We start from the raw sequence: 18,834 nt of genomic DNA, 5'->3' as shown, positions 1-18,834 counted from the left end.
CCCAATAAGGAGTAACTCATGAGTCATTGAAAGCTGGAACCAGAACTTACGAACAGCTATGTTGTTTTCCTAAGAAGGGTTTAAAAAAAAAAAAAAAGTCCAATAACACACTTGAGCTTTTTGGCAGATTTGTGGAGAAAGCATGGCTTACAAATTAGAAAACCCGTTTCCTCTCTACAGCAGTGTGTAGTGCCTTGAGGAACTGTTATAGAAACAGTTTCTAAACCAGTCCTGTTTGCTAGCCACAAAAACATTTTAATATAAGCACACTCTTTTTCATGGGGCAGATGTTGTCTGCAAATTGGTTATTAACTGGCTACTGATCCCTAGCAAGTTGGGTCACTGTCTGCTTGATAAAAGATAACTAGGCCATGAAGTAATCAGGGTGGACACTGAGCCCATAGATTCCCAGAGTAGTTCTGATTCTGAGGAAGAGCAGTCGCTCCTGGGAGAGGAGCACGCTCCCCTTTCCCAGGGCCCACAGCTGACGGAGATTCCTCCCACCAGCATTCCTAGATTAGAAAGCAGTCCAGGGAGTGACCGAGCACAGATAGCAGACTTGGTGGATGCGCGACGCAGACGCAGAGAGCGGCGCCAGATGGAGGGTGCAGGAAGGAGGCATAGTGCCCGGTTGGCGCGCAAACAACGGCTGCGCCCAGAGGATCCAAGGGAAGAGGGGAGGGACTCTCCCTAGTCCTTAAGTTCAGGGGTCTGCCAGTAATTCCCTTTCAAACGGGGACGAACTGTTTCAACTTAGGGCATAGGTACTCTGCTGCTCAGATCTAGTTGCTACCTGTAGAGTTGTTAAGTTGTAAAAGAAGAATAAAGCTTTGAAAGGAATCCATTTGTCTGTGTCTGGACTTGGCTACTGGATTAGACTGAGAGAGGACTCCAAGGAACCCTTGACAGCGGGTAAACAAGCACTGAATTGTGTAGGCTTCTCCCCTTTAGGATATGGCCACTCCAATCCTACATGAAGATGGATGCTAAATCACCAGGCTTGTTTCTTATTCTTTTTAAAATAATAGTCAGCAAACTGAACAATTTACAGAAAATATAAAATCATTTTTAATTTTAAAAAGATTTGAAAAAACATAAGAATCCCTTTTCTTATAGATAATATAGAGATGGATCATGGAGTTGCCCAGTTTTGAGCAACCAGGAAAGAGGGTCGACCAATTTTGTGTAGTCTCCTTTTCTCCTGTACTAAAGTCCCTGTTGTATACCAATGTGTTTTAAATTTACAAAGTAAGACTTCATCCTCAGGATCTTGTAAGGATCTTGTAAGCATAACTATTCTGTGTTAAGTAATCCTGAGTAGGCACTCTTACTTAAGGATATAGGCTGCAGACTTACCTTGGAGTAGGTCCCATTAATTCAATAGTCTCATTCGGTGTAGACATGTATAGGATTGCAGTCATAAGAAATGCCTTGCTGGATTAGACAAAAGTCCAGCATTCTTCGCAAGAATCTCAACAACCAGCAAGTAATAGGTAGTCATCATTCTAGCTTTTATCCACCCCTTATCTACTCTATTTGAAGTCTCAGGTGTTAATTTATTGAGCTAAAATTTAAATGCATAACATTGTTCCACCATTCATATAAAATGTAGACTAGTGCAAATTTCTGAAAGACAGAAAGTCTATGGTACATTTTATGTATATCCTGTCATGATGCTGATAAAAAGGTAAAAAGGTGTCCCCAACCAGTCGTGTCCGACTCTAGGGTGCGGTGCTCATCCCCGTTTCTAAGCTGAAGAGCCAGCGCTGTCCGTGAAGACGCTTCATGTGGCTGGCATGACTGAGCACCGAGGTGCACGGAACGCTGTTAGCTTTCCCGCCGAGGCGGTACCTATTTATCTACTAGCAATTTCTTGCTTCGAACTGCTAGGTTGGCAGAAGCTGGGACTGAAGACGGGAGCTCACTCCGTCACGCAGCACTCGGGTCTTGAACTGCTGTCCTGCCGACCTTCCAGTCTGCAGCTCAGCGTCTCAACCACTAAGCCACCGCGGCCCCATTTATGAAGCTGATACTTCATACCTATTTTAAATGTGGTTGAAGTAGAATAAAAGTCATAGTTAGGATCCATATCAAACCAATAGCAAGACCACTTTAACTTATTCAGTTTAACTGAAACCGCTAACAATGAAAAATAAATAAGAAAAATTAAAGGCAGATTTTCTTCAGTTAATCATATTTTCTTCTAATGAGAGCTACCAGTTTGTACAGTACATTTCTCGGTGGACTCTGAAGGAGTCCCTAATGAGGCAGCAAAGTCATCACAAAGATGAGAAAAAATGTGGAGTGGACACTTGACCACAACCTGTCAACAAACAGGAAGATGGTAAGTAGAAGATTTGCTGGCAAGAATGCAAATTCAGGGTTCACAAGGATGACAGAGATGAATAAAAGGCATCATTTTAGGGGTGTGGGCCTTTAAGATAATCCATATAGAGAAAATCTGTTATGTCAGCATCTTCCCTCATCCTCTCTCTGTCTGCGTCACTTTGTTTTCTCTCAACCCTTTGGTATCTGCTTCTTATTAGGATTCCACTTTCTCTCCTTGTTCATCATGTTTTATTTGCTAGGGTAGCCTGGTGTCCTACTTTACAGAGGATGGTCCTGTATTTGAAAGTCTGTCAAAGAACAGTCATCAGTTTGAAGGCATCCTCTGTTTGAAGGCTAGTCCAAGTCAGGTTTAAAGCTAAGGGACCATAAGAAACTGTGAGAAAGGAAAGCATGGCCTTGAAGTTCCCCACCATCAACCTGGTCAGCAGCCTGAGCAGGCACACAGGTCAACACCTGTCAACAAACAAGAAGATGGTAAATAGAACTTTTGCTGGCAAGGATTCAAATTCAAGGTTCATGAGGTCACAGCCCACCTGACTATGGAGAGGTGTATTGTAGTTTTATTCAGATTATAGTATTTAATTTGAAATTTGCATCTATACATATCAATTAGTATATGCAATTTTTGTACAACACAGTGTCCTCTTTTGTCCTTTGGGATGGGGTAATGCATGTCCTCTTTTTTCTTCTTTTTTTTCCACAGTGTGTACCTGGCCACTCTATGAAATACCTTCAATTTTCTAGGTGTTTTGCTGTTTCTCTTCTGCTTCTAAGAGGGACACATCACAATGCTACTATTGTAACTAACTGAATGGATGGCATACAAAACGTACACAACGTTTAGCTTATATTACTTCTAGAGTGCTTGAGTTGTTAAAAAAAGGTTGAAAAGGAGGCTTTTGTTTTTAATTTAGGTGCTCTTTTTCCTCCTCCGCCTCCCCCCTTCGTCTGAGCGGTTGTCTCACATTTAAGCCAAAACCCCAAGTACAGTATGCACTGTACTACCTGAAGCTTTGACTTCCTTTATTAGTTAAAATATTTCACAGTACTAGTTCATTTTAGGCAGAAATAGCTTGCCAGTTCAGAAAGGAGAGAAGGGAAAACAAAATATCCTTTTAAGGTGGGTGGCACCTGTATGCTGCATCTTATTGGGGCTTCTTAAAAGGCAATCGTCGTTGACGTAGGCGGTGTCAGCAGTGTCTTTGCTGAGTATGTCATAGAAGAAAGTTGTTATGTCCACCATGCAATTAGGGTTAGGTAAAGGAAGTTGAGCAATCATGCAATGGTCACTGTTATATAACTTATTGGGCTGTGCCCAGGGAACAGAGTTGTAACTTAATATTACCACAGCAAATGCGCTGCCACAGCCAAGGGTCAATAGCTGTTTCCATTATAAACCCTGTGTTGCAGTTAATTTATAAACCAGACATTTATATTATGTCAGGAAAAAACTTGGCATATAATTTCTTTGTTCAGGGTTGGGGAACCATAATTTTTTAAAAATACCTTCAGACAACTCTCTTAACAACAACAACAAAAACTTGCTTCTTAAATTAGACCATTCCAAAGTTCAAGAAGAACTGTGGCGGTTTATGACACACTCTTCTCAAATAACTGTGGTATTGCATTTTCTCAGTTGATGTTGTCCTCTAGAACTGAATATGCAAGAAGCAGGTATTCAAGTGACAGCCACAACCTAATAATTCCCTACAATGGAAAATGGTTGTCAGGTAAACCGCCAAAGAGAGAACACAAACAGCTGAACTAAAAGTCTGGACTGTCCTGTTTTCCACATCCCCAAGCAATGGTGTGAGCACAGATATGCAGAAATAGCACATGGTTCAGTCCATCCAGGACTACATCACTTGCAGCTAAAGAATTACATATTTAAATTCTTCCTCATGTAAAAATATTATCTGTCAATGAAAAGCTAGCATCTCAGCATCCTAGCCTTACTTCTCCTGGACATGCTTTTCTTTTTCTTTTTTTGCTAGCAGGGAATCTTTTTAAATAATAGGGGAGCATTCAACACATGATGTACCAACAGTCTGAAATTATACCATATTGGAAAGGTTGCAACAGGTGGTATTTCTGCTCATTGAGCAGAGATCTGAATCTCTCACTGAAAATGACAGCCAGTCCTCATATTAAATATTTGTCTACAAAGGTCCATGCATAAACATGTGGATATCATAATGAAGCAATCCCTGCTCATATACACTCACACACACTGACATCTCTAATCTGATGATACAGTTTAAACAAAACTTCATACAGATCTTAAACAATAATACAAGAATAGGCCAGTAGGTGTAGTGTTAGAACAGCCTTCCCTGACCTGGAACCCTCCAGTTGGAAATTATGAGAGCTGTAGGACAAGACAGCTGGAGGGCACAGGCTGATGAAAGCTGTGTTAGAAGCATTTTGGAAACCCAAACAAAAGTATAGTTTGTCTTTTAGAAAATAAGGTGTTAACAAACATATAAATTCTCTGTCCTTGCTTCATGTTTCTCCCTGTTCCAAACATAATGTCATGTTTGTTTCTGTTGCTCAGTTGTTTGTGTGAGTTCATGACATCCATGTATGTTATATTATTATTTGACCCTAGAACATGGAAAAAGAGGAAATTCAATAAAGATGACTTTCAGACACTTGGGTGGTAATTGGCATGGAGTTAAAGTAATTTTGTCAAATATTGTAATCTTTTGGCTTGATGAAGAGCAGTTTATTTATTTATTTTGTTCCTGTTCCAATATATTATAACATTATTGAAGATGACTTCATAGGTCAAATTCCACCAAGAAAGCAAATCTGAGTTTAACATGAAAGCCTCCAAACCTGACAGAGAGTCAATATTTATTAGCACTGCTTCATTCAGAGTTCTTAAAATTTTCTTCCTGACTTAATCCCATCCTAAAGTTGACTAAATTAGTGGTTTGAAGACCTATACAGTGTCACTAATAGTATATACTGGTCCTAGCTATTCATGCTGACACAGAGGCCTTGCTCAAGAAGCTGCTTAACTCTGTTATTGAATCCATGTGGTTTCAAAGCATATGTCTGATTGGATGGCTTGGGGCCAAATCAGGTCTTAGAGGTGGTTTTGTCCTATTTTGGGGTCTGGTGAAGAAACAGCGTGTACACAACGTGTGTCATTCAGAATGCTGGTTTAGTACGAATGTTTGTGACATTCAAATATGTTTTCAGCAATATGCCATTCAGGGAAAACATTTTTGTAGAATTGCTCTTTCTTCTTTCAAGCTTTTAGCAAACTAGGAAATGTCAGTGGAGTCTGTAGCTCTACAGGTAGTCTTCCTGTTGTGTTGCATTTAGTCTAATGTCTAAGTGCATTGCTAAAAACAAAACAAAATACCTGATGCCATATATTTGCTCCACAATGTTATGATAAATATTGAAGACACGTGTTAGTAAGGACAGAAAAGTCTATTCAGCTGAAACCACTCCTTTGCTCAAACATGAGCCAAACACTTTTAACAGTCCCTTTCTCTTAATTCTCATCAGATTCTGGAGTGCCTTTTAATAAGCATGGAAATGTCAGAATACAGTGAGACGGTATGCTCCAGTGATATTTCCGGCTTTGCAAAAAGCCCAGAGGATAAAGGAGAAATTCCACAAAATTAATGTATGAAAACAGTTCCAGACTGTTTTTTGCAAATTCAAGTTGATCTGCTGGAGATTTTTTTTTTTTAATTTAATCCAAACTGAAACCAACCAAAGCATTCTGGATTTCCACAGAACAGCATTTGGTTTTCTTTTACTTAATACAAACTATAGTACTCCTGTAATTACTAAACAGGAAGCTTGATATACGGTGTAGCTTAACATACACTTTAATAGTTGTTGCACTTCTCTATGCTCTTGATTTTCTCCATTTCATTAAATCCTATGATCAGATTTTGGATTTCTCTCTGTAAAATAGAAATTAGGCACAATCCGGCCAGAGTTAAGTACTTTTAAGTCTTACTGATTTCAACAGTGGAGATATATGCATATGTTTAAGCCCCTTGTCCCTAAATCTAGATTAGATCCAGATTTAGGAGTGTGCAACTGGGCTGGCAGAAGAAGAATTCCACACACCCTCCTCTGCACAGCATCTTCTCCAGCCCCCTGAAAATTTTACACAGAGGGTCGGGGACCTTGCTGAATGGGGTGAGCTGTGGTGCAGGGGTAGTGTGAATCCCCAAAATTGGGCAGAGGCACCTTCCATGAGTGGAACCTTTCCCTTCACGGAGGGCAGATCCTGGATTCAACCCATAGGTACTCAAATGTGTTTAACTTTGGATGGAGTTTGCCTATTTCAATCTATTGTATCCTGATTAGGACTGGGTCCTCAGCTTGTCAATTCTACAATTTGTTGCATCTGCATGGACATTTGTTGCATCTGCATGGATACATTTATTGTATCCTAATGAGGACTAGGCCCTCAGCTGGTTAGTTCAGCAATTTGTTGCATCTACATGGACATCTTCATTCATTTTAGTAAAGGGATAGATATGTACACACATAGCTTTCCACAGATGGTGGAAACTCTGTCCACCCAAATATAAATGGAGACCTAATCCACTGTGCTTGAAAAACACATTATAGATGATGATTTGGTAGGGCTGGCTCCAGCACTTGCTCATATTTTGTAGATCTCAGAGTAGTTTCAGACAAGGGGAGCAGGAACACAAATACCTTACACTTCTTGTTTCCTGTGCTTTTCTATGCAATCCAAAATAAAACATTCCCATCTTACCATTCAAGCACAATGTGGACTTTCTTCTGTATCCCAGAACAACCTTCCCCAATCTGGTGCCCTCCAGGTATTTGGACTTCAACTCTCATTAGCCCCAGCCAGCATGGCTAATGGTCAGGAATGCTGGGCGCAGTACTCCAAAAAGTTTCAAGGGCACTAGGTTGGGGAAGGCTATTCTAGAACATCCAAGACTACCCATAGAAAGGCATCTCCAGGAAAAGTGAAGAAACTATTAAGAACATAAGAAGAGCCGTGCTGGATCAGACCAAGGGTCCATCTAGTCCAGCATTCTGTTCACACAGTGGCCAAACAGCAGCCCATGGGAAACTCACAAGCAGGACATGAGCGCAAAAGCACCCTCCCACCCATGTTCCCCAGCAACTGGTGTACACAGGCTCACTGCCTCTAGTACTGGAGGTAGCACACAGCCATCAGGACTAGTAGCCATTGATAACCTTCCAGAAATTTGTCTAACCCCCTTTTAAAGTCATCCAAATTGGTGGCCATCTCTGCGTCCTGTGGTAGTGAATTCCATAGTTTAACTATGCGCGATGTGTGTGAAGAAGTCCTTCCTTTTATCTGTCCTGAATCTCCCACCAGTCAGCTTTGTGGGATGACCCCAGGCTCTAGGCGTGTTTTTCAAATTATTTATTTATTTATTTATTTCTATACCACCCAATAGCTAAAGCTCTCTGGGCAGTTCATAAAAAGTTTATTATGACAGAGAACTGTACACAGTATTCTAAGTGTGGTCACATCACACACCGTAGATTTGTATAAGGGCTGTATGATATTGGCACTTTTATTCTCAGTTCCTTTTCTAATTATGCCTAACTTGGAGTTTGCCTTTTTACAGGGGCTGCACACTGCCATTTCATCCATTGCACAGTGGTTCATTCTTTCCAAGTCCTCATCGAGTCCCAGGCATTACTTAATTGAAATTAACATCCACCATGGTTCCTTATAACAAGCGATTTTCTTTACTTTAAGGGGGAGAATAATACTGATTGATAAAAGGAAGGGAAATTTAACAATTAGCAGTGGCTTCTTTTTTAAAACAGGTAACCTGGAAGACAAAAAGAAACTAAACATTTTGTGGACAATCGCATGATCAGGGGGTTCTTCTCTTAAGCTCTTCCAGTGGATATTTTACAGGGGAAAAAAAACATTTTAATTGCCTTTTTAAACAGATGCAATCAGATCAAAAGATTAGAATACTAGAAGATAGTCAAAGAAAACAGCCACTATCAAATACACAGCCCATTTTACCTCCTCACCATGAGAACGTTGCTGAGAACTATCAGGTAAAGCAGATTTTTATACTATCTTGAGTTTACATTCTCTTATAAAGAACATTGGGCTGGATCCAGACTAGGGATGGGGGAAAGGACTCACCAGATTCACACTTCCTGCATCAATATGAGAACTGGAACACTGTTATCCTTTGGTATTCCCAGAATTTTGCAATGCAGATCTCCAAGCAAAATATGCATGAAAAAAAGCATCTATGAGGGAGAAGTCCACACAAAAATGTGTTTGTGGGGACATGTACCAACAAAGCATTATACAAGGGGAACTGATTGTAAAAAAAGAAGTCTGTTTATTAGGCAAAATTGCATATAAAAAGTGCATGAAAATGCACATGAATTTTCATGCAGACATTTTAAAAAGTTGCAAATCAATGCAGAAATGGGAGAGAATGAACGGAAGATTGGGAAAATTAAAAACTGGGTGAAACTTAAATTTGACAGATTGGTCCATACCTACTCAGACCAAGTTAGTTGCACATAGTTCCTACTGAAATCAATGAGACTTAAATTAAATCATGACTAACTCCTGCATTGACTGCAATGGGACCTAAGTCTAACTAACTTAGTCTGGATCCAACCCATTATGATTCCTTTGAGTTTTAGCATAAAATAGTAGTGGTGATGTTGACAAAAATTACCAAAACATTCAGGCCTGGAAATATATATATTTATATATATATATAAGATTATATATATATATAAGATATATATATATATATATATATATATATATATATATATAATCTTATATATATAGCAATTTATATGGAAAAATAAATAAAGGATGAATACTAAAGAGTCCAGAGAACTATCAGAAGACTTTGCTGTTCATAGGGCAGCATCCAGCCCAGCAGGACCCACTGCTCGTATCAGAGGGAGCTCGCGGTTCTAAAAGCAACCCGAAATGAGCAGAATGCTTGCTTCTGGAACAGGGCAGGTCAGTGGAGCTTGCAGAAGGAAGGAAGCACTTCCTGACCTGAAGCAAACACTTCCATTTGCTTCTGGGATTGATTTTGGACTGCTACCTTTCTATTGCACAAGTGGTGGCGTAATGAGAACAAGCCGGATTGCAGCTGCAGTGCTGGATACTGCCTGGAGTTTACATTTTCCAAGTAACGGGCTTGCAAAAACAAGAAAGGAACGAGTGTCTCCACTACAGGTAGCAACGTCTCTGCCATACCACCTTCAAGTCTGTGGGGAAAAATGTTGTTTGTCTTCAGACATTTCTGTTGCGCAGTGGAGTATAGCTCAGCCATCAGAATACTTCATATGCACCTTTTCAGCTTGAATCAAGCTGTTCTGGACTGTAACACCACATATAGAATACTGGGGAACCCTTCACACAGGATATGCTGTTGTCAATGGCTGCAGCTGCCCCCTGAAGTCTGCTGTTGACAGGCCTCACAGCTGCTATTGCATACTATTAAACTGCCCATTGTTATAACTGCTGCTGCTGCTGCTGGTGTGTGTGTGTGTGGTGTGTGTGCGGTGTGTGAAGGGAGGCCTTGATTATAGCAAGGACTGGTACGGGTGCAGTATGCACCATGAGCTGTAGGAGAGGGAAGACACACTGTAGTGTTAGTAACACCAGATCAGTGAATGCCAGGTCACCAGTGTCACTGTCCTCCATACACAGTAGTTCCACCCTTTATTATATGGGACAATACAAAGGGCAACACCCAGGGAGAACTCTGAAGTGGGAACTAAACCTGTTCACTGCTCCTGGTGACCACAGCCATTGAGAACCATGCCCACCACTTCATCTGCATATCCCCATCATGGGTTCTGCTTTTGCATCATGCTAGAGTGTGACAACGTTGAGAAACGGCCTAGATGATGGTAGACAGATATTGCAGCCTTACAGTGCAATCCTATGAATGCCTGTGGAGAAGTAAATGTATTAGTTCAATGAGACGTACTCCTAGGTTAATCTATATAGGATTGCAGCCTAAATCAATTTAGCCTTGGCTAGACAGGATACATATAGTGCAAAATAATAATAATGTATAATTTAATATATTTATATATTACTTACCATATTTAAAAACATCTCTAAGCTGTTTACAAGAGAATTTAAATATACGAAAGTAGACTGTAATATACATTAAAATACAATCTGAATACATAACAGCATTGATTAAAACCAATACAACACCATAATTAATGATCTGGACAACACACTCACACAAGGAACTATAAACTAGAGCTGTGCAAAACTTTCAAAAGGCTAAATATTTTGCACATGATTTAGCATCATCAAACGAGAGTGACAAAACTGACCTTCCTTTGCTTTCATACTTTCAGAGGTTGGGATGCATGATTTTCATGGGGAGTGAAACTCACCGGAGCTTCTCAGCACTCTCTGTGGCTGGCAGCCACCATTTTAGATTCTGGGAGTATTGGGGAGGGAGGTGACTACCACAAAACAAAATGGTCACCAGAAGAGGACACTGTTTTTTGCAATGGCAGCCTTGATTTATTTATTTATTTCATTTCTATACCACCCAATAGCCAAAGCTCTCTGGGCGGTTCACAAAAATTAAAACCAAACAGCACACAATAAAACAATTTAAAATATATAGAGCATTAAAACCACAACATAACAATGCAACCACAATAAAACCTAGCAGCAGTGCAGGAGTTTAAAATACCGATTTAAAACAGCAAAGCTAAAGGCTCAGAAAGCTAAAATGCTAAAATGCCATTACCCATCCTCTCAAATGGCCACCAGCCTGATGACACATTAAGAATTCCAGCATTACCCCTAAAATCGCCCCTCTCCAAATCAAAATGAATTTTACAGTGAATGGGGCTGTGAAATGAGGGGCCATGATTTAACCCAATTCTGCATGAACACACAAAACTATTTTGGAATGAAATAATTATATTAAAAGGATCAAAACCTTACTCAACTCACTAGTTTGTAAAAGAATTAAAGGTGGTAGGATAGTGGCATTGTGTACATGCTGCCTTTTAAAAAAAAAATCTAACTACCATTTTCATATGATGTAGGTTTTTGAAGCACAATGAAAGTTAATTTACCAGATATGATTGTGAGACAAATGTACACCCAGGCAATGGTGCTTTTAACATACTGCCTTCAATTGTTGTTCAGTCGTTCCGTCGTGTCCGACTCTTCGTGACCCCATGGACCATAGCATGCCAGGCCTTCCTGTCCCGCACTCTCTCCCGGAGCGTGCTCAAGTCCATATTCATTGCATCAGTGATGCTATCTAGCCATCTCATCCTCTGCCGTCCCCTTCTCCTTTTGCCTTCAGTCTTTCCCAGCATCAGGGTCTTTTCCAGAGAGTTTTCTCTTCGCATTAGGTGGCCAAAATATTTGAGCTTCAGCTTCAGTATCTGTCCTTCCAATGAGCACTCAGGGTTGATTTCCTTTAGGATGGACTGATTTGACCTCCTTGCAGTCCAGGGGACTCGTAAGAGTCTTCTCCAACACCACAGTTCGAAAGCATCAATTCTTCGGCGCTCAGCCTTCCTTACAGTCCAGCTCTCACAGCCATACGTTACTACTGGGAAAACCATAGCTTTGATTAGACGGACTTTTGTCAGTAAGGTGATATCTCTGCTTCTTACTATGCTGTCTAGGTTTGCCATAGCTTTCCTCCCAAGGAGCAAGCGTCTTTTAATTTCATGGCTACAGTCACCGTCTGCGATGATCTTGGAGCCCAAGAAAATAAAATCTGTCACTGCTTCCATTTCTTCCCCTTCCATATACCAGGAAGTGATAGGGCCAGATGCCATGATCTTCGTTTTTTTAACGTTGAGTTTCAAACCAGCTTTTGCACTCTCCTCTTTCACCCACAACAAGAGGCTCTTTAGATCGTCTTCGCTTTCTGCCATTAGGGTGATATCATCTGCATATCTGAGGTTGTTGATAATTCTCCCGGCAATCTTAATTCCAACCTGTGATTCATCCAACCCGGCATTTCTCATGATGTACTCTGCATATAAGTTAAATAAGCAGGGCGACAATATGCAGCCTTGTCGTACTCCTTTCCCAATTTTGAACCAATCGGTTGTTCCATGTCTGGTTCTTACTGTTGCTCCTTGACCCTCGTACAGGTTTCTCAGGAGACAGGTAAGGTGGTCTGGTACTCCCATATCTTTCAGAATTTGCCACAGTTTGTTGTGATCCACACAATCAAAGGCTTCAGCGTAGTCAATGAAGCAGAAATAGATGTTTTTCTGGAATTCTCTTGCTTTCTCCATGATCCAGCGAATGTTGGCGATTTGATCCCTAGTTCCTCTGCCTCTTCGAAACCCAGCTTGTACTTCCCGTAGCTCTCAGTTCGCATACTGCTGAAGCCTAGCTTGTAGGATTTTGAGCATAACCTTGCTGGCATGTGAAATGAGCACAATTGTACAGTAATTTATTTGAACACTCTTTGGTGTTGACCTTCTTTGGAATTGGAATGTAAACTGACCTTTTCCAGTGTTGTGGCCACTGGAAATTTGTTGGCATATTGAGTGCAGCACTTTAACAGCATCATCTTTTAGGATTTAAATAGCTCAGCTGGAATACTGTCATCTCCGCTCGCTTTGTGGTTAGTAATGCTTCCTAAGGCCCACTTGACTTCACTCTCGAGGATGTCCAGCTCAAGTTCAGTGACCGCACTATCATGGCTATCAGGGACATTCAGATCTTTCCTGTATAGTTCTTCTGTGTATTCTTTCCACCTCTTCTTAATCTCATCTGCTTCTGTTAGGTCCCTGCCTTCTTTGTCCGTTATCATGCCCGTCTTTGCACAAAACGTTCCCTTGAGATCTCCAATTTTCTTGAAGAGATCTCTAGTCTTTCCCATTCTGTTGTTTTCCTCGATTTCTTTGCATTGTTCATTTAAGAAGGCCTTCTTGTCTCTCCTTGCTATTCTCTGGAACTCTGCATTCAGTTGGATATATCTTCCCCTTTCTCCCTTGCTTTTCGCTTCCCTTCTTTCCTCAGCTACTTAGCCACTTTGCTTTCTTGCATTTCTTTTTCTTTGGGATGGATTGAGTTGCTGCCTCCTGAACAATGTTACGGACCTCAGGCACTGATTCCGTCCAGAGTTCCTCAGTCACTGAAGGGACTGATTACACGATCATAGCTCAATTTGCCAAAGTCTCCACAAAGAAGTATATCCTGCGTTTGGCAAGGGAGGCTGGAAGCCTTTCCAGGAAACAAGATAAAGTTACATTATTTCCAGACTACATCAAAGAGGTGGTGAATAAAAGAAGGCAATTTATCAAAGCAAAGAATATGGCAAAACAAATGAACTTACAATATTACTTAAAATATCCTGCTACACTTTGTATTGTGTCTGAAGGTCAGATGAAGAAGTTTCTAAATCATGAAATGGCGGAGGCAAGGCTGAACGTAAAAGTGCGTGAGATTTCTGTTACAACCCCATGAACTGGAATCTTTAAACAAGCTTCGTTAACTGTTTGTGTTTAGTCTACATGATCCAGGCTAATTCAGAAGATAAATGATTATATATATATATAGGTTTACTCTCTCTTTCTTTCATCTTTTATTTTTTCTTGCTTTTCTTTATATTTTTATTTTAAAATAGATAATATATCTAGTATAAAATATATTACTGATGGTTGAAGGTTTATATTAGGTTTTATTATTATATAATACTATATATATTTTTATTGTTATTAATAATAATATAGGCTTTTGGGAATGAATTGTAGACCTGTTTCTTTGATATAAGATTGATGATATGATATACAAATGTAAGGCTGTTTATTAAACTGTAAGATTGTTAAGGTTATAGATATAGTTTTTAAACTAGAATGGCATCGGAGGCCAGTGGGGGTTGGAGTTTAAACTCAATTCTTTAAGGGGGAGGGAGAGGGGGAGGGGGTTTTCTTCCTTTTTCTTCATTTCCTTTCCTCCTCACTTTTCCCTTTTTTTTTTCTTTTTTTCTCTTTTTTCTTCTCTCTTTGTTATTGTAGTTTTCCTCATCAGAATATTGTACTGTTGGGCAATTGAAGTATTGATTAGGTTGTTAGTAATTTTGGTATTGTTTATGTCATTTATAAAGATAAAGTAAATAAAAATATATATTAAAAAAAAGAATATCAATGAGATTTGGATGCATTTCATTTCTTATTCCCTTGCCAATTCCTGTTTTGCTGTTCATTGATTTTATACCACACTCTCCTGAAACCAACCATCACTGACGGGGTTCTCTATCTAATTTATGCTTTATCCAGAGCTGAATTATAGTGAATACTTAATTCATATCTATACTAAAAATTTAAACTATTTTGAAATGTGTATGACTGTATTGGCTTCCCCCAACGACCTTTGGTAATTCTGATTTTCTGAGGCAATGATATTTTCTTATTAAGGCTCCTCCTTAACAACTTGATAGTAGAACTACAATTTGCAGTTTCCAATTTGGTTAAATTGGTTTAAATTTGTAGTGTAAACATGCCCTTAAAGGATGTTTTCATGGGTTTGTGGGTGATTTGTATTCTGAATCAGATATGAGTCACCTGCAAACCATTTAGTAGTGTTAGGGAAGAATCCATGTTTTGATCACTGTTAAGTCTAGGTAGAGCAGGAGCATCAGATTCAGCACAGGAGACAGAACTACAACCATGTTAAATTCATGCCAGTTGCTTTAAATCCTCCGCCAACTAGAAGTATTTCCCAGTGAAGTATTTCCAAAAGTGCTCTCTGTTTGTCTGCCAGTGTTGTCAATTCCAGTGACATCTGGAACACCCTTACTTAGATAAAAAGAGTGGATGCTCAAAAACATCGATATCTGTCCTTCTCTTTGCCTAGTCTTCACTTCCTGTGATGGGGACTCCTGGGAACCAAGAAATAAACAGTTCTGATGTAGATTCGAGGAAACCGTCTGAAGAGAAGGTGAGTGATTTGATACGTAAAGAAAATTGACAGCAGATGACAGGCTTGGAAGGACAGGAAGCATGACTAGAATATCGCTGAGGGAACTTACCATCAGGAATGGTTGTGTAACCTGATGTCATGTCCACCCTTATCCAGATTCAGAAGCCACAACAGCAGTTAATAAACCAGCTGTCAGCTCTGGAGCCAGAAAGTTTGCTTACAAAGCTAACAATGGATGGAGGAAAAGACAGACAACCTGATGGTCTTCAGGTAATAACGGCAAAGGAAGAATATGATAGGATAAGATTCTCTCCTGCTCTTAGTTTCTGCTGTTGGTGCTGTTTTAAAGTTTTAAATTGTTTTTAAAGATTTAAATTGTTTTTAAAGTTGTAAAATTGTTTTGAACATTTTAAAACTGCCCTCCATTTGTTCTGGAATGCTGGAGAAGGGACCAAACTCTCTTTTATAGCAATAAAAACAGGCACATATAGCAGGTGGGGAATTTACAAGCCCGGTGTACCTTTTCTTGTCCTTTGTTCTCAGACAGGAGAGGAAGACGCCTGATGTTGTTCTTGAAGAAGGCAGCCACGCCAGCTTTGTTAGAATCAAGGCTTACTTGGGCAGCAGCCAATTAGGTGTGAGCAGCTGCTGACAGATTAATACACTTCAGATTAAATAATACACACATGGGCTTGTGTCCAATGCTAGTCTAACTGAAGTTCCATTCATTTTAATGGATATACTCTAAGTAGGACTAACACTGGATCCAACCCATGTCTTCTGCTTAGATACAACCCATGGACTATTTTTTACTGTATGCTCAAAAGTAATTAAAGGGATCATACAAGTGCTAGGTCAGGGCAGCATCAGTACACATATAGCGGCAGCTGTATCTGGCATCCTAATAGCCAGAAGAATGGCCCAGGAGCTTCTACCTGTGAAGAACTGCACCTTCATTTCAGGTGTGGGTTGCAGTTTTAGAGGCTTATAATGTAGGTGAATCGGGGCGGGAAGACAAAGCATGCAGTGCCACTTCAGCTACAGCTGAACAAGCCAAAGTAGATCCTTCATATCAGGCAGCAGTCTCCCAAAGCATATCTGTGGCTCTATAATGCCAAGAAAAAACAGAACTGCGCTCATGAACTCTGTTTCATTGCTACCATCACATCAGTATTATGGTACATAAGAGATCTGTAAAACAAGCAATGCATAGAGGTCTTCTTATTGCTGACATAACTGATATTTATTTAACAATAAGAATAATAAAGAATGTTGTATTTCCTTATGATTTGACTCTGGTTGTGAAACAAGCACTATAAGAGCCAGTGTGGTCTAGTGGCTAGAGTGCTGGACTGGGAGTCGGGAGATCCAGGTTCTAGTCCCCACTCGGCCCTGGAAGTTCACTGGGTGACTTTGGGCCAGTCACAGACTCTCAGCCCAACCTACCTCACAGGGTTGTTGTTGTGAGGATAAAATGGAGAGGAGGAGGATTATGTACGCTGCCTTGGGTTCCTTAAGGAGGAAAAAAGGCGGGATATAAATGAAATACATACATACATACATACAAACCTCCAGTACCAACAAAGCCAAAGAAAGAATTAGGTCAACAACTCTACTCTAACCCTTTGCACACAATCGTACATGCAGTGAACATGGATAGGGGAAGTGGGATTGTAGCAGGAAGACCTGCCTCTACCCTTACCCACTTATGTTCACTGGGCCATCTCTACAGTTCTTACACATGTACAAATTGTGCACATGGTCAGGTATCACTGGCCACATATACAGCACCTATACTCCATTCCTGATGTTAAGGTGCCCACTTATGAATTGTCCCCAAACAGGAAATGCATCACCAAAAAAGAGGACACTGATTTGCATAAAATGTGCATATGCTAAGAAATCTATAGATGCAAATTTAGAAATAATTATCATATTTTAAATCGAAATGCAGTTTGTCTCACCATCCTGTGAAGATTGTGGCCAGGCGACCCATGTGGCTGCCTGTTCAGTCTACTGCCCTAGGGAAACAGTTCTTATGGTTCTTTATCTTTAAATTGGACTTTGACTGGGCAACACTTCAAACAGAGAACATATTTGAATAGAGGACTCCAGCATCCCTTTGAACAGAGGACTGTCCTCTGTAAAAGACACATGGCCATCCTACTCTGATGTCCCAAAATACCCAAGCTATAATCTGCCAAAGTCCAACAGGCCCTCCTGCCTGAGCTGCCAAATACTAATCAGGCGAAACGATGGCTACTTCAAACCTACCCCTGGCTCTGCCAGGTACTCAAATCAGGTATTTTAGAATTACAGGTTGGCATCCCTTATAGTTTCCTGTTCTTCACTTCCTGTAAGAGTTTCCTTCTCTTAAAATGACAGACACTCCTAGACCATCTCACTACTATACCAACTTTAAAAGCCTTTTTCCTTCATGTAGAATGTCCCAGAACTGGTTTCTGCTCTTGTGACTGTAGTTTATTTCATGCAACACTTGTCTATTTTTTAGGAACTTTTAGAAATGTTGTTAGTGTACCAGATCAGATGAGAGAGATCATGCAGAACTCATGATGATGCTAAAGTATGAAAGTATATATTTGCTTCCAGTTTTGCACAATTAGAACCTTTGATGTGAAACTCTTAAAATGCATTAAAGAGTTTAATGGCAATCATTTTTATGGCAGCCTCTGCACCATCAAATGTCAATTGCTGTTTTACAGCCTTATAAACTGAACGGTAAGACAGATTGAACAGAAATCAACTGGAAAGTCAATATATGTACACAAATGGGGAACTGTGAGGGGGAGTGTGTTTGTGAGAGAAGGGGGCAGGAATATCAGTTTGGGGGTAATTTGGCTGAGAAGGCAGATGCCCTCCAAGAGCAATTACTGCCTTCTTACTGACCTTTAAACTGTGAAGGGGAGACCCATTGGTGTGGTAGTGGGGAAATAGTGCTTGTAGGGCATATGTTCTTCATGGCCAATTTCTCCTTTCCCCTGCAGTGCTTTAAGCTGCAAGGAGATAGTCCTTTTATGGTGGGGGGGGGGAGTTGGATTCAAGGATGTGTGACCTCATGTACATGTCTTCTGAGTCATTGGATAATTGCACACATACACAAAGAGGCCTGGTTTACAGATTGGGAGTGGCTAAACAAACGATGGACCTTCCATCCATGGTTCAGTTAGCATTACGTATGAAACAGGAACTCTGGCTTGTCTCTTCCCTGAAAAGCCAGAGCTATTACCCATGATTTACCCTTGGGTTATGACCCTGGCTTGTTGGGTAAGAGACAAGACAGAATTTCTGGTTCACATGTGACGTTAACCAAGCTACAGATTAGGGTGGCCACTTATGAAGTGCCCCCCCAAAAGGAAATGCTTCACCAAAAAAGAGGACAAAATATCACACCAATTTACATAAAATTGGCATATGCCAATATATGTAAATTTTAAAATAATCATTATAATTTAAATAGAAATGAATCCCATCTCACTATAGTGTGGAAGGCTGTGATCAAGTGACCTCTGTGTCTGCCTGTTCAGTCTGCT

At 40.2% G+C, this 18,834-nt stretch overlaps 1 protein-coding gene across 1 annotated transcript in view; it reads left to right on the top strand.

Annotated features, from left to right (window-relative positions):
- The window catches only part of LOC146359540 (uncharacterized), a 180,118-nt gene that overhangs the window by 29,135 nt on the left and 132,149 nt on the right, over window positions 1-18,834 (top strand). The window contains exons 4-7 of the mRNA XM_084816571.1: window positions 5,872-5,922; window positions 8,299-8,412; window positions 15,218-15,301; window positions 15,440-15,553. Of these exons, the coding sequence (XP_084672697.1) occupies window positions 5,872-5,922; window positions 8,299-8,412; window positions 15,218-15,301; window positions 15,440-15,553 (363 nt within the window). The remainder of the gene's footprint in view (window positions 1-5,871; window positions 5,923-8,298; window positions 8,413-15,217; window positions 15,302-15,439; window positions 15,554-18,834) is intronic.

Source organism: Heloderma suspectum, chromosome 1 (genome assembly GCF_057233095.1).
Source record: "Heloderma suspectum isolate Gila_16-S chromosome 1, 16-S_ref, whole genome shotgun sequence".
Taxonomy (NCBI): domain Eukaryota; kingdom Metazoa; phylum Chordata; class Lepidosauria; order Squamata; family Helodermatidae; genus Heloderma; species Heloderma suspectum.
Note: the sequence above shows the minus strand (reverse complement) of the source record. Positions and strands in the feature narration are given on the sequence as shown.